At 46.9% G+C, this 16594-nt stretch overlaps 1 protein-coding gene across 1 annotated transcript; it reads right to left on the bottom strand.

The window, feature by feature from the left end:
* Nucleotides 1–4207: 4207 nt before the first annotated feature.
* PGLYRP2 (peptidoglycan recognition protein 2) lies at nucleotides 4208–15804 on the bottom strand. The gene is made up of 5 exons (XM_081845294.1): nucleotides 15652–15804; nucleotides 11376–11485; nucleotides 9586–10482; nucleotides 7551–7761; nucleotides 4208–4727 (listed from the first exon to the last, which is right to left on the bottom strand). The coding sequence occupies exons 2-5, from the start codon at nucleotides 11434–11436 to the stop codon at nucleotides 4391–4393; spliced, it is 1506 nt and encodes a 501-aa protein (XP_081701420.1). The 5' UTR covers nucleotides 11437–11485; nucleotides 15652–15804; the 3' UTR covers nucleotides 4208–4390.
* Nucleotides 15805–16594: the final 790 nt, after the last annotated feature.

A 16594-nucleotide genomic window follows, 5' to 3' on the forward strand; every position in this document is an offset into this window, starting at 1 on the left:
TAATAATAATAATAATTTATTTATACCTTGCCCATCTGGCTGGGTTTTCTCAGTCACTCTTGGCAGCTCCCAACAGAATATTAAAAAAATATTAAAAACATGATAAAACATCAAACATTAAAGACTTCCCTAAACAATACAAAAGTAAGACAAGCAGAAACAGAAGTTACCTCAGACCCAGATAAACTACAACACAAACAAACTTATGATGCTGAATCCCCCTTGAGAAGGAAATATAGCCCCTTATTTAACTAATATTAAACTGAAACGTTAAAAAAAGAATCTGAAAAAAGTGACCTAAAACAAAAAAAGGATAAAAGCATAAAAGGAACTTAAGATTCTCAATTTCTCTAGCAAGATGCAGAACTCTTTCTTTCACAGACAAATTTACCACAGATAGAAAAGGCTTCACATCTGTACCAGTTGCACTGGGACTACCATCATATGTGATACAGGGAAGCCATACCGGGGTGAAGGCCTCCTCTTTCAAGGTGTGCCTACTTCTGAAAACTACTGATCTCTGCCAACAAACTACACTACACATTTGAAGGTGCCTCAGTCGTTCCAGAAGTTTCGTCATTCTGACAGAACACTTTTAACTTTTGCCCACCATAGGGGATGTCATGGTCCCTGATGCCCAAGGCCAGATTGTCCTCGACAGACGGGTTTCCCGGTGGGTTGGCTGCAGCTGGGCTCAGGACTGCCTGGGAAACATCCTGGCGAGGACCATACATCATGGCCACTGGGGCGCATGGAGTTTCTGCAGGATGCAAGACTGTAGCTGCTCTGCAACTGTGCACACCTGCAAACAGTCCTGTCCCTGGCCATGCTCCGTCTTTCAGGCCTCCGAGTTCCCCTCATGAAATGGGCTTATAATTGGGGATGGCAGCAAAGGGGATGGGGCTGCTGGCCTTCAGGGTTGGCCAGATTTCTGCTTTCCCCACCTGCCCACTCCCTGTTTTTTGCAGGTATCTCTCATGTCTTCCCAGCTGTGAGTCCGTCTCCCCCAAGGTCCAATTTGCTCTCTTTGTCCAGCTTTGGGGAGGTGGTCTCCATCATCCGCACCACATCCAGCATCTCCCTTCTCACTTCTTCCCTTTTATTTGATTTGTAAGATTTCTTACCTGCCCTTCACAAGAAGGTCCCAGGGTGGGTGACAGCTATATAGCATACCATTATAAAAATAGATTAAAGAAGCCCAGAGTTAGAAAGGGAACCCAGGGATCATCTAGTCCAACCCTCTGTGGGAATAATAATAATAATAATAATAATAATAATAATAATAATAATAATAATATTTATACCCTGGCCATCTGGCTGGACTTCTCTAGCCATTCTGGGCAGCTTCCCCAGTAAAACTGTTCCAGATGGAGAACAGTTTCCAGATGGAGAACAGTTTCCAGATGGAGAACAGTTGTTGAATTTCAACAAAAGGAGATGAGTGTGACAGAAATGTCAGGGTTAAAAAAAAGATGAAATCTTCAGCAGGGAGGGAAATCTCCATGGAGAGGGAGCTCCGCTATGTAGGGGCTGCCATGCAGAAAGCCCTGTCTCCCCCACCTCCTGCCCTCCATCCCCCCCCCTCCCCATGTCTGATGGTGGGTGGAACTAACACAAGAACCTGCCGCCATGCAGATATTAACTCCTGAAAAGAGTGATAGGAATGGAGGCAGCCTTTCGTATCATTGGCAGCATCCTGGGCAAGTTATTTCACTGGACTAGTGGCCCATTTTTCTAAATATCCTTTCATTCTCCACACCCCAGGCTCTGAGCAGCCCAGGTGTTTCAGGACATACCTTCCATCTGGCTTCCTTGAATTGAAGGTTTCCTGGAGACTGGTGTCTTTTTCTATGGTCCAAGGCTTGTTTTACATGTATATTCAGGCTGAACAGAAGATGGAGGGGTTGCCAACATTACACTCCAGCAGAGACCCCATTAGGGTTCTAGGGGCATCACCCAAACTGACAGAGGGCAAGTTAGGCCTCTGTGTCTTTTCCAGCACCAGTCCCAGAGCTGCCTGGTTTTCTCCCTCAAGGACACCGACACTTTGATGGCATCATCTCCAGGCAGGGTCAAGGGAGGAAGTTGTGCCTTTTTCTGCTCCCTTTCCTGAAGCATCCTTAGTGAATTAGTTTCCATAGCAACATTTTGGCCCAAGCTTACATCACAAAGCAGATACTTCCCTGGCAACTGTTGGCACAGAGATTATTAACCTAACTGGGCTGACTGATTTCATCAGCAGTTTGCAAATATGACAGCCCTTGCAATATGACAGCATTTTCAGCCGCCCTAAGAAGACAGCTTTTCATTTGGTATCTTTGCCCACCTTGTCCATCAGAAAGCTGATGTTTTCCCAAGAAGTAGAACCCATTTCACTCAAAGCTTAGACAACTGAACTATTTAGACAATTCAATCATATTTTACAAAAGTGGTATGCTGTTTATTTTAAAAACACAGCTGCTAAACACACGGCCTCAATAATGGTGAAAAGGTTGGCATTTTTCTGCAGAACTCTGTATTGTTGTTGGGTATTTTCTTCTGTGGGGTGACAATGCCTTTTCTGTGGTCTACTGTGGGAGAATATGCATGCTTATCACATAGAATGAGGATGTCTTACTTTGTTTTGGACATGAAAGCAGTTGCAGTGTTGATTTTCGTAACCTAGACAGAGCCACACAGAGACCCTGACCACATTATAGATTTAACTACACAGAGTGGCTTAGCAGTCAATCACTCTTCCCAGGGAACTCTGGGAACTGTAACTCTGTGAGGGGAAAAGGGGTCCCCTAACAGCTCTCAGCTTCCTTAACAAGCTATAGTTCCCAGAATTTTTTTCTTTTTGAGGGGGGAGCCATGACTGCTTCATGTGATATGATACTGATTTAAATGTCCAGTGCAGATGGGCCAGAGAAACTAATATGAGAACAATTATTACAGCTGCTGTTGCTAACTTGGTAGCTATGAAGAAACCACGTAGACACAGTGTTATAAGAATTCAAAGGTCTCAAATATAGAATAAATGTTCACAAATGTACAAGGCAAACACATACATAAGTATATGAACCACGTGTCTGAAATAGTACAGGAGAGCACTCCTGAAGCCATTTTGGCTCTCCCAAATTGAGCTCAAATATTTCTCTGCAAGGAGGAAGGCAATAGGAAAAGCTTTCCAGTTGTCTTTGGACTGTAGGGGCTTATACCTCTCTTTTCAAATAGTCAGGCAAGTACCGTATCTGTTAAGCTGAGCCTACTATCAATATGTGTAAGAGATTCAGAAACTAAAGTATCTACCATCTCAAAGGAATGGGCAGGCTACCCAGAAAAGGTAATCAGATAAGGCATTACCAGGTATCCTGGCAGACGGGAGAGAAGCAACACTCTCAAATTTCTGCCGGAGACCGCCTCCTTCTGTGATGTATGTATGATGTTTTGGGGGGTGGTCTTGGGCTACAGGGTGGGCAATTTCAAAAGTCTTTATAGGCTCTTGTTTGGGGTTCTCCCTCCTGCGTGTGGTGAGTGGGGACCCTGTTGCAACGGTTTATTTCCTTTAATAAAGTTCAGGCTTACTAGCTGCTTTGCTTTCAATTAACAGTTGGCCTCTGTTATTTTCTCCAACCAATAGAAATCTCCTGAGGGACTCTATATGAGCTCTAGATAACCCATAAGGGAATTAGACGTATTATTCTTATAACAACGGTCATCTATCATATAGCTAGATGTGAAATGGTGCAATCTCCCCCTATGGCTTTCAGGTCCGGGGCTGATGATATAGCTGTGGCAGAGCTCAAATTTCAGTGGCACCCCGGGCGATGCCAAAATCTGGCATCCTCTCCCACCTCTTCCCTTTCATTGGATGTCATAGTTGCAGGGTCTCACCCCCCCCCAAAAAAAAATCTGCCTTGGATATAGCATGGTATTGCCCTGCTCTGATTTGGGACGGCATGTTGTTATCATTAGGGAAAACACAAAATTTGCACATGAAAGTGCCTTTTTTCAGTGGCTCTGTATCTCTATTCTGTATCTTTGCCCTTGCGGAGAGGAGCAGAGGCACACAGTGGGCTGGCTGTGTAATTCTTGGACAGATTTCTCTAGTTCACCTCCAGCTGCATTCCTTCATTATTTTCAGTCCCTTTCTTCCACACCACTGCCCCCCACCATAGTCCCATGGATCTTATATTTGCATTCCCCAATTTTTCAAATCAAAGTATTGTATGACTGTCATCATTTATTTTGCTTAAGGATTTTGAATTCAGCCCTGGCTTCCTTGCAGGTGTTGAACAGCCGCCCCCTGGTGTTGGACTTGGGCATTGAGGGCACTCTTCCCCCAGTCTGTGGGATGATGGGTTCTTGAAGACTCTCACATCAGGAAACAACATCAGGAAGCTCTATGTCAGATGCAGCGACGAATACCCTTGTCTATAAAGCACCTCACTGCGAAACCTTTCCAGGTTTGAATCTCTTTGAAGAGTCTGTCTCCCGGGCATAGGGTGTTCCCCATCTGGCGGTGCCCATGGATGGTGTAGTTGGCTTGCAGCTTGGCGCCCCTCACAGCACACTTTATGAAATTGTTCTTCACCAGTTCCATGCTGTGGGCGTCTGGCAGCGCCTCCATGTAGTCCCCGATGAAGCTGATGCCGTAGCCTTTGGTGTTGTAGCTCCGTGTGTGCGCTCCTACCCAGTGCCAGCCTCTCCCCTGGTAGATGTAGCCATCACCTCCGGCAACATAGCTGTGCAAGGATAGAAGATAAGTGTTGTATTACCAAGGAGCTCAGCCTTGCTGTCATTCTCTCTCTCTCTCTATACAGTGGTACCTCTGGATGCGAACGGGATCTGTTCCGGAGCCCCGTTCGCATCCTTAATAGAACGTAAAACGTGACTGTGCGTCTGCGCATGCACGGGTCGCGTTTTGCCGCTTCCACGCATGCGGGTGATGTCATTTTGAGCATCTGCACATGCGCAAGCGGCGAAACCCGGAAGTAACGGGTAACACGCTCCGTTACTTCCGGGTTGCTGCGGAGCGTAACTTGAAAATGCTCAAACTGAAGCACATTTAACCCGAGGTATGACTGTATATATTTATACTGTGGTACCTTGGTTCTCTAACGCCAAAACCCCGGAAGTAAGTGTTCCGGTTTTCGAACATTTTTCATAAGCCGAATGGCCGGTGCGGCTGTCAGCTATTGTTTCCGGGGCACCTGCACCAATCAGAAGCTGCGCCTTGTTTTTTGAACATCTCAGAAGCTAAACAGACTTCCGGAACGGATTAAGTTTGGCGCTTTGTTTTTGCTATTTATTTTGCGTTTTTGCTTTTGAGGCTTTTTCGGTTCATTTGTTTTTGTGACTGTGTGGAACCCAGTTCAGCTACTGATGGATTGATTGTGTGACTGCGGAAATGGATAAAAGCCCCCCATCCAAACAATGACTATCATCATGTTTTACTGTGCTTGATGTGTTTAATTTGTTAGAAGCCACCCAGAGTGGCTGGGGCAACCAAGTCAGATGGATGGCATATAAAAAATTATCATTATCATTACCGGTTCAAGGATTTCCACTTGCACAATGGAACAGTCACCCCCTGTCCTACCCCTGGATGTCCCCTAAATATGATTCTGGGGCTTTCACAATGCTCTGGATAAGATTTGGGGAGGGTGTGGGGCACATGCAAGGGACAGGATGTGCTACTTGAATGCTGCCCACAGCTTTGCATAAGGTAAAGGTAAAGGGACCCCTGACCATTAGGTCCAGTCGTGACCGACTCTGGGGTTGCAGCGCTCATCTCACTTTATTGGCCGAGGTCATGTGGCCAGCATGACTAAGCCACTTCTGGCTAACCAGAGCAGCATACGGAAACACCGTTTACCTTCCCGCCGGAGTGGTACCTATTTATCTACTTGCACTTTGACATGCTTCCGAACTGCTAGGTTGGCAGGAGCTGGGACCGAGCAACGGGAGCTCACCCCGTCGCGGGGATTCGAACCGCTGACCTTCTGATCGGCAAGTCCTAGGCTCTGTGGTTGAGAGCAAAAACCAGTCTGCAATCTCGTTTTCCAGTTGAAAGGTAGGCTATTCATCCGGTTCCACAGTGCTATTTTTTCTAGAAAAAGAGGTGCAGGAACTCATCCTGAATACCTCCCTCATTCTCTTATAATGACAATGTCTCCCACCTGAGAAGTGCTGGAACTGAGTTCCGGTGAGTTCCAGATGAAAAAAAGCCCACGTGTTCCATGAACTCTAGTGTTATACTCCAGTGTCAAAAGGAGTGAAATTAAGCTTTTGAGATCAGAAGCTGGACTAAATTATGATCCTTTCCTTGATCTAGGAATTTCATAGTTCTTGGTGTGGTAATAAACTTTTTTTTTGAAGGTATAGCTTCAGGCCATAGGTGAGAAGGCACCTGGCATGATGGAATGCTCAACAACCATGCAAAAATACCCCCAAACTGGAAGTCTGGAAATAGGTTCTAGACTGACTTTCCCATATGCAGGGTTTTTAGTTATTTAATTAAATAAGCCACCACCAGCAGTATGAAGTCAAGTCTGAAACACAGAGAATTAGGCCTCATTTGTTTATTTTTAGCCAAGAATGGCATGGGTTGGGATGGGAACGACATCTAACTGCAACTTCACCCCAACTTGCAGAACTCAATTCACCTTTCGCAGGATTCTGCACTGGGAAATCTTCTCTGAGCCTACGGTGCATAGGGATGCTTGAAGAATTTGATATTCATTGATACTTATTAGTTAAGTGGCCTTGATATGCCCTGGGTGGAATAAGGACTCAGCTACATTAGCAAAGAAACATACAACACCAGATGGTGCCAGAGAGGAAGAAATTTTAAAACGCTATTTTCCATAGAGATTTTTTCTTTTGTTAAAACAATGTAATTTCTGGCTTATTTATAGCATTGCTTTCCTGTGTTTAAAGGTAAAGGCACCCCTGACTATTAGATCCAGTCGTGGACGACTCTGGGGTTGCGCACTCATTTCACTCTATAGGCCAAGGGAGCCGGTGTTTGTCTGCAGACAGCTTCCGGGTCATGTAGCCAGCATGACTAAGCTGCTTCTGGCGAATCAGAACAGTGCACGGAAACGCCATTTACCTTCCCGCTGGAGCGGTACCTATTTATCTGCTTGCACTTTGACGTGCTTTCATACTGCTAAGTGGGCAGGAGCAGGGACCGAGCAACAGGAGCTCACCCCGTTGCAGGGATTTGAACCGCCGACCTTCTGACCGGCAAGCCCTACGCTCTGTGGTTTAGATCTGTGTTTAGATCCACCCTAACAGACAAATGAGAACTAAGTTATCCACCAGATTCTGCACTTCTTCAAAGGTTGCAAGACAGTTATTTTGCAGCTTAAGTTGATTGGAATCTGCCTTTAGATATGCATGGTGAGAGAAAATACACATTTAGATAGGGTTTAGAAAGCATTGCTTTGAATTTTTTAATGCACATTAATGCAGAAATGGAATGAAAAACCTATGAAAACAACTCTTAACAGGTGACAGATCTGTCCATTCCCAGTTGTGTATTGCAATAGGACTGTGCTTACCTGTAGCCAATGTCATCCCAGCCACGGAAATCCTGGTGGAATCTCTGCATCGAGCGCATGTCCGCTGCACACGATGGGAAGCTTCGGCATGGCTTTGCAGGGGTGCTAGTGTGGTGGATGTATACGAAGCCCAGGGGCAACTGAAGCTGCGAGGGTATTCCTCTGTAGGGTCGGGCACCCCACATGCACCGTGGGATGATTGCAGGACACTCTGTGAGGGGAGAAGAACACGGCTGGTAAAGTAGGTCATTCATTTAAAAAGCAGGTCAGCCAGCATGTCTGCTTGGTGGAGGGGCAAATTATAGGACAAAGGTGTTATCTGAGGCACAGCTCCTTGGTAAGGGTAGATAAAGGACTCCTGGACAGATCCATCCAGTCAAAGGCGACTATGGGGTTGCAGCGCTCATCTCGCTTTCAGGCCGAGGGAGCCGGCGTTTGTCCAAAGACAGCTTGTCAGGTCATGTGGCCAGCATGACTAAACCGCTTCTGGCACAACAGGGCACCGTGACAGAAACCAGAGCGCACGGAAATGCCGTTTACCTTCCCGCCACAGCAGTACCTATTTATCTACTTGCACTGGCGTGCTTTCGAATGGCTAGGTTGGCAGGAGCTGGGACAGAGCAACAGGAGCTCACCCTGTCACAGGGATTTGAACCACCAACCTTCTGATCAGCAAGCCCAAGAGGCTCAGTGGTTTAGACCACAGTGCCACCTGCATCCTAGGGCCAGATCACAGACAACCAGCTCTCCATGTGCTTAGAGCTACTATGTGATTCCACCCTCAGCTATCCTTGTGCATCAGGACAAACCAGGCTCATATGGTCCCCCCTACCCGGTTACATTTTGCGATCACATACCCTCCAACATCCTAGTGATCAGAATTGGTCCCAAGCTCTTACGGGAGACAGCTGACTCGTGCTAGAGCAATGGACCCCAAATGGGGACACCCCAGGATCCAGCCAGAAGCAAGGATGGTTTCCATAATTCCAGGAGTTCCCACTCAAATCGGGATACTTGAAAGGTATGTGTTCATGTACAGTTTACATCAGGGGTAGGCAACCTAAGGTCCATGGGCCACAAGCGGCCCACAAGGGTCGTTTAACTGGCCCATGAGCCACCCCCGAATCAAGCTGCCTGCTCGGTGAGTCCCTGCGTGCTGCACTAAACCGACACAGAGTGGCGCAGGGACTCACTTCCACGGTGCCGGAAATCATGTCTGCATATGCGCAGACGTTGGAAATCGCGGGCACAACTGCAATCCGGCCCATGGAGGGATCTCTGCTGGAGTGAACCGGCCCAGGTGAGGTAAACCTTGTTGACCCCTGGTCTACATTGCTAATGTCATAGGCACCAACTCTATGGGGCCCTGGCCCCTTTGCCCCTCCAATAAAATATTTAGGGGGACACACACACAATATTTTGTGCAAGTTGGTGCCTTCCTCCTTTTTGGCACCATTTCTGAGCATGTCTGAACAAGGGCAGCTGGCCATTAGGAGAGGCAAGGGGGTGGCGGATGGGGAGGGGTCATGGGAGGCAGGCAAGCAGCCCCAAATGTTTTGCACATGGGTTGGAGTGATGCATGTCCTCTACTCTTCCCCTTTCCCTCCACAAAATGAGAGTCTGTGTAATTTGCTCCAAAGGTCTTAGCAGAAAAGTGGGATATGATTATGTTAAATAAATGAACCACGTGAACAAAGGGCTTTGAAAAGAAGTACATGTGGGCAGCATCCCATCTATGTAGTAAGAGGATCTCTTGTTTAGGATGGAATAGGGTAGGAGACAAACAGAGAACTAGTAGGGAGAAGTATCTTTACATTTAAGGACCTCTAACAAGGGATGTGGGAAGGGATTTGATTTAGTGTGCATTTACAGCAGAATGTATTGCCCTTTTCGAAACAATCTGAGAACTAAAGTGCACCCATCCTTCAAAATGTGCCCTTCTTTTAATTTTGCCAATGTATTTCTCCAGCCTAAGTACACAGGAGACAGGAATAAATCCGTTCTGGAGATATGGTTTCCCACATGTGATCCATACCTACATACAAAGCCGTGAATTCTTCTACAGCCTGGTTTGCGATGGATCTCAGTTCTTCATTTGTGAGGCCATCAAACAAGGGGTTGCTTTCATTCAGCCTCCGGAGCAGGAGGAGAGAATCCTCTACTTGCATCCTCAGCTTTTCCTCGCTCACCAGAGCTGCAAAGTTCTTTCGTCGGAAGTTGCTCTGCATCGGACTTTCGCCTCCCAGGCCCTCTCCACCATAATAGTCCTTCAGCAGGACACTGATGTTGGATGGCGGATCTGCTTTCTCTGCCAAGTAAGTACCTAGAATGAGGCCATCCATTGCACCATTGATAAAAGCGTCTGGAAGAGTCGAGGGAGCCCCCATCAAGGTGAATTTTTGAGGTGCAGAGATGCTGTCCCAGCAGCCGTCTGGTCCCAGGGCCACCTGGCTTTGGTTGGTGTGAAAGAGGAGAAAGGCTTTGCCGAGGTCCATGGCAATCGTTGTGGCAAAGAGGGGCTCCAGAGTAAGGGGTAGCTCTACCACAGAACTATTGGTGGAGTTGGCTATCAAAGGTGTGGCACGCAGAGTCTCCTTATGGCTCCTCTGGAGCCCGGCAGCTATCCCAGCAAGAAGAGGACTCAGCGAAACTGTAGTCCCATCAGGAGTCAAGACCACCCCATGTTCTACCAAGGAGGCGTCAACCTCGTGGTTCACCAGGTTTTTGAGGAAAATGCTCTGCTGCTCACTCAAATAAGACACGTCTGAGGGCGCCGACGTCACGGGGCCGAGGAGAAGCTGGCAGAGCTCACCCTCGCAACACTCCAGCTCCCGGAAAAGCTCTGTCAGAGTCTGGTCCGGGGTCCCTCTCAGCTGGGATTCAAAGTCTTCCAAAACTCCAGTCACAGAGTCCATGTGCAATGTCAAATAATCTGGAAAGGGCAGGATTGAAATATCACAATTGGAGCGAGCAAGCAGACAGTAGGACAGGAGAAAGAAGATTTTAAAGAGCAGGTTTCTGTGGGGAAAGTGGCATTGGCAGAAGTGCTCAGACACGGACCAAAAAAGCGCAGACCCAGGGGCATAGCATGGGGTCGGGGGGGCATAGCCCCGGGCACATGGTTTTCAGGGTGTGCAAACCAGGTGCCCCCAGGCAAGGGGTTCTCTCACTGAATGGCTGCTCAGCCAGCACTGGGGGTATTCACTTGTCAAGGGCTGTGTTGATGGCTGGTCTCCTCCCTCCACAGGCAGGCAGATGGCACAGTGCAGCCCAGCTTGGCTCTGGTGGCAAGGCATGGGCTGGTGCATAGGCTCTGTGCCCACCCGCCTGGAGGTGTTGGTGGCAAGGGCTGGGCTGGCACAGAGGAAAATCAGGCAACCACCAAGTAAGTAGGTACAGGATTGTAGCCTACACCTGAATGAACTGGGCTGCCCTTTGGCAACCGATGCCAGGACTGTAAAATTAACACACTGCTCAGCTAATGCAAGTCAGCTGTTGGTACCCATATCGGCTGACTCATATTAGGTCTATCAGAACATGCCCTTTGTGAAGAGAGAGAGTTAAAACAGAAATGAATAGTGCTCACAAGGCTTTCTGGTTATTCATCCGGCAAAAGCATGCAGGAATAGTGGAAGTTTTGAGGCAGGGCTAGAAGCAAATTCCCTGGCCGAGACTTTAAGACCTGGACACCTGTGATTTCAAACAGAATTCAGGCCATTCAAACCCATTCCCTTCTGTCCTTCTCAAACTCATTTGTTTGTCACCCCAGAGGCTTTGTGAGAACAGAGCTAGCACAGCTCTGGGTGCATATTGGTCGAGTCTTACCTGTACTGTCCGCGGAGACACAGAAAAGCACAGGTACGAGGCTCAGCCATGGTAGCAACATCTCGTCTGCTGGGTGAAGTGCAGCCTTTGATTGTGGAGCCAGCTGGCACCTGAAGCAATGAGGTGTGGAGGGGAGAAACAAATAAATGTCAAGGGGCTGGACTGCTGAATGTGAGCTGGAGGCCAATGAGGAAAGGCAGTGCTTCACAACATCCCCAGCTCATACTCCCCCCCCCCATCCTGAATGGCAAAGCCTGTCTTCAGAACATGCAAATTTCACCTCTTCACTTGAGAAGCTCTGTAGAAAGTGGCTTTTTAAGGACCCTTGAATGGTTTTGCAAAGCAAATGCTGATGTTCCACAAGTTCTAATATTTTTTTGTACCCTGTTCTGCTGCAATTGATCTGGAAATACCTAGAAAGCTGTCCAGAGATACACATGTGTGCAGAATGTTCTTGGAACTGTTTAAAAAACTTCCCATTGTATTTTATTAGTGAAAGAACGGTCAAGTGCATAGCTTATTTTTGAACCTGGCTTTTGTTCAGGGTATTCAGGAGGCAGCTGTGACAGACAGCGTTCTTTCCTGGATATGAAAGATCCTGCTATGAGGTCACACATAACCTTGGTGACTTCTGGATTAGATTAGTGCAATGCACTGCATGTCTGACTTCTCCTTGAAAAGTGCCTTGCAACAACAGCTGTCCATGAATGCAGCTGACCAACACATATTTTTTTCTCTTATTCCTCCTCAGTGACATACACAGCCAAAGTTTCTCTAGATGTAACACTGCGTTTCAGTTACCAACACAATCATATACATGTCTGCCCAGAAAGAATCCCCTTGAGTTAAATAGGCCTCACTCCCAGATAAGTGCATACAGGACTAGGGACTAGCCCCACTTACCCAGGAGTAAGCCCTATCGTCCCTCAGGGGGACTTACTTCCAAGTAGATGTGGTTAGGATTGTGGTGTAAGTATTACATCAGCTTGGCTTGCTCAGAACATGCAATGGAGCATATTTTTGTCAGGGGAACTGTCAGTTTGGACCTTGCTAGGCTTGCTGAACAGCAGCAAACAGGCACCAGTAAAAGGTAAAGGTAAAGGACCCCTGGACGGTTAAGTCCAGTCAAAGGTGACTATGGGGTTACGGTGCTCATCTCCCTTTCAGGCCGAGGGAGCCAGTGTTTGTCCACAGACAGCTTTCCGGATCATGTGGCCAGCATGACTAAACTGCTTCTGGCACAACAGAACACTATGGCGGAAACCAGAAAACGCCGTTTACCTTCCTGCTGCAGTGGTACCTATTTATCTACTCACGCTGGCATGTTTTCAAACTGCTAGGTTGGCAGGAACTGGGACAGAGCAACAGGAGCTCACCCAGTCAAGGGGATTCGAACCACCGACCTGATTGGCAAGCCCAAGAGTCTCAGTGGTTTAGACCACAGCGTCACCTGTGTCCCTGAGGCACCCAGTATTGCAGCTATGACGGATTGCCTATAGTCTGAAGATGCAGGAAATGTGCAGATCAACCCTGAAACAAACTTGACGGAAACACATGGAAGAAGGAGCCCTTGTACCAGACCCTTACTGATCCCAGAAGTGTCATTTTTTGCACTTCTCTAGCTTCTAAAAATAAAAGCCAGACTGGGAGTGGGGACATTACCTGGCAGAAGCAGGTATCTGGAAGGACACTTAGTACAGTGGTACCTTGGGTACTCAATTCGTTCTGGAGGTCTGTTCTTAACCTGAAACTGTTCTTAACCTGAGGTACCACTTTAATGATTTAGCAGCAAGTCTGAACACACACACACACACACACACACACACACACACACACACACTGCCCACTTCCCTTGGTGAGGAAACAGCTGGTCTCCTACCCCGTCCAGTCCTATCTAAATCATTCAATTTCACCAGATACGGTACATGCCTTTCCAAGAATAAACAAAGTTCTCTGTTATCTATCTGAGGGGTAATTTTGTAACTCTGTGAACTTTCCTCCCTCATAACCCGAGTGGGTATGCTTGTTTGCCTCCCTGAATGTGCAGAAGGCAGCATGACTCATGCCAAGGGCTGAGTCTAACAGTTGCTGGGCATGCAGCAACTACTTCGCTCCTGCACAAACCAGCTCCTTTTCTGCAGGCTGCTGGTTTCGAGTAACAGAATTACGGTAGGTACCTGTTTTTTAAGTCGTTTGCGGTGGTGTCATCAAAAACTCTTAATTCAAAGCCACTGGTGGCACCTGCAAGAAACTAGCTGGTTGTACGCAGAGTTGACACATCCCCATGCACAATTTTCATTCAGTTTTCTAGTGGCGATGATTGCGCCCAGTTGGCCTCAATTCATAAAAAAAGTCACTGTGTCTTTCTCCTCCAAAGAGAGAAAGAATTTAGGCTGGACTGCCTATCCAGCTGCTTCTTCTTCTATTAATTAATTAATTAATTGATTAAATTTATATTCTGTCCTTCATCCTACACATCTTAATCTGGACCTAGGCATCACAACCCACTATTAATTAATTATTAATTCCCTACCCACCTGACTGGGTTTTCCCAGCCACTCTAGGCCTCTCCCAGCAGAATATAAACAATTATTAACAACTTGCTCACTGCACAACAACTTCATTTTCCTCCTCTCTTTGCAAGAGGGGCTTGGTCGTTATTCCCCCTACCTGCCCACCTCAAAATTCAACAAGGATACTGTGGTTAGATCAAAGCTTAGAACATCACCAAAATAAGTGTGCCCCTTCTGATGAAAGCCATGGCACGGGCAAGGTTGTATATCTCAGAATCTGCAGCAAATGGCCTCTGATGCAGAATCCAGTTGTTATTTCAGGATTCTAGTCCTCATGTTGATAGAACATAGGTGACAAACGCCTTCTTTCTTCTGTAAGTTTGGAAACCAGAATTCCATTTTCCTCGCTTCTTTAGTAAAACCTGTCTTGCTATCCAGATTACTCGTATATTCTTGATCCCTCCCTGTTCTTGTCAGTTGAATCCAGAAATAACATTCCTTTGGGCAAGTAACTGCAGCATTTCTGTGCTTATTACAGCACCCAGCAGACTTCTATAGCAGTGGAATCACTCATGTCTTTGTAGGGTTTCTGGAGGTGAGGAAGCCGCATTTCAGCATAGCTTCCTTTCCACCACAGTAGCCCCTATGGGTTTTCTATTTGTAAACAGAAGAATTTTGTAATTCTACATTTCAGCTTACTAAACGCAACAGAGAAAAGCTATTCAGTGCTGCCCTGGAAAAGTCCTCCTACAGGGATTCTCCACTCCACAGCCATTTCACTCAAGGGCATAAAATCCCTGGAATTTATGGGATCACAACAGTTTTGGCACAGCTAAGGTGAGATGCAGCAATGACAAACCTAGACAGCATCTTAAAAAGCAGAGACATTACCTTGCCGACAAAGGTCCATATAGTTAAAACTATTGTTTTCCCAATAGTGATGTATGGAAGTGAGAGCTGGACCATAAAGAAGGCTGATCGCCGAAGAATTGATGCTTTTGAATTCTGGTGCTGGAGGAGACTCTTGAGAGTCCCATGAACTGCAAGAAGATCAAACGCATCCATTCTGAAGGAAATCAGCCCTGAGTGCTCCCTGGAGGGGCAGATCCTGAAGCTAAGGCTCCAATACTTTGGCCACCTCATGAGAAGAGAAGACTCCCTGGAAAAGACCCTGATGTTGGGAAAGATTGAGGGCACAAGGAGAAGGGGACGACAGAGGACGAGATGGTTGGGCAGTGTTCTTGAAGCTACCAGCATAAGTTTGACCAAACTGCGGGAGGCAGTGGAAGACAGGAGTGCCTGGCGTGCTCTGGTCCATGGGGTCACGAAAGGTCGGACACGACTAAACGACTAAACAACAACAAGGGTGAGATGCAGAGGAGACCTAGAACCAGAAAATAGGGAGTTTGCAAAATCATTTAGGACTGAACTCCTGGTGAGTGCAGTAGCCGTGGGGAGAATAGCCTGTCCTCTTTTAGGGGAGGAGAAAATGAAGAGGGCACCTCTATGCACAGTGCTCTCTGTGCAATCCCATCACCAAAGCCTGCAAGAGCCATTCCCCTATGCTATCTAACTGGACAACAACAACAACAACAATCTTTATTATGGTCCAGAGACCCAACAAATTGTTACAAAGCAATACACAATTCATACAGCCTACCTCCAGGTTAAACAAGCATTTTGTTCAGAATATAGGGATCATTGGTTCTTGCCAATAAAAACTTTGCCACTGCTAATGTTCTAATTGGAAAATGGATGCTTACCTTCCTCATGCAGGGAACCAGTGTGGTAATGCTGCCAGCTACCTGGGCTCAGGGATCTTAAATCATTCCCGACAGCTGGCCAGCCTTACCCAAACGATTTCCCCACGTTCGTGACAGATGCGACAGGCTGCCGTTTCTGCACCGCTAGCAAAGCTGCTCTGTCAACGTGGGTGAGCTACCCAACCCCTCTGCTTGGAGGAATTCCCAGTGCTCTGACCTTGTTGACCTGCTGAGGGAGATCCCCTAAGTGCTCCAAGCAGGGATTTGGCAGTGTTCTGCTGGGAGGCACATTATTGACACAAGGAACCTAAACAAAGTAGGGCAACACATGAAGGCACGCAATCCTTTGGTATCTGGGGGTGGGGAAACCGAGGCAGCAGGGTAAGGGTTTCATTTCCTCGGCATCTCCAAAGTGGCAGAAATTATTCCTGGTGGATTCAGTCAGTGGAGAAGAAGATGATGTTCTGTGTTTGCTGATGAAAGTGTCCACCATGTGCAGAGGATGGGGAGAAAACACATTACAGTCATACCTTGGAAGCTGAATGGAATCTGTTCCAGAAGTCCGTTTGACTTCCAAAACATTCGGAAACCAAAGCGCGGCTTCTGATTGGCTGCAGGAAGCTCCTGCAGCCTATCAGAAGCTGCGGAAGCCCCATTAGACGTTCAGCTTCCAAAAATAGTTTGCAAACCGGAACAGTCACTTCCAGGTTTGCAGCATAAGGGAATCAAAATGTTCGAGAACTAAGCTGTTTGAAAACCAATGTACGATTGTAGAGCTGACTCTTCCCCGTTGTTTATTATTTATGGAGCGAACTGAATAACGCAGAGGACTTTGAATTTAATTTAATTGGAAATATAATTGCTCATATATCTTCAGTTGGAAGGCAGGATGAAAGGAGTCTGTGAACTTGCCAAGGAACTGATAAGGTTCTTTAATGAGTCA

Source organism: Podarcis erhardii, assembly GCF_964252035.2.
Source record: "Podarcis erhardii genome assembly, chromosome: 17".
In the NCBI taxonomy this organism is placed as follows: domain Eukaryota; kingdom Metazoa; phylum Chordata; class Lepidosauria; order Squamata; family Lacertidae; genus Podarcis; species Podarcis erhardii.

Excerpts from the sequence above, each read along its gene's own strand:
- PGLYRP2 (XM_081845294.1), bottom strand. The coding sequence starts at position 11,436 with ATGTTGCTACCATGGCTGAGCCTCGTACCTGTGCTTTTCTGTGTCTCC. Across the intron at positions 10,483-11,375 it reads TGTCTCCGCGGACAGTACAG|ATTATTTGACATTGCACATG; the intron begins GTAAGACTCGAC and ends TGCCCTTTCCAG. Across the intron at positions 4,728-7,550 it reads TGGGATGACATTGGCTACAG|CTATGTTGCCGGAGGTGATG; the intron begins GTAAGCACAGTC and ends ATCCTTGCACAG.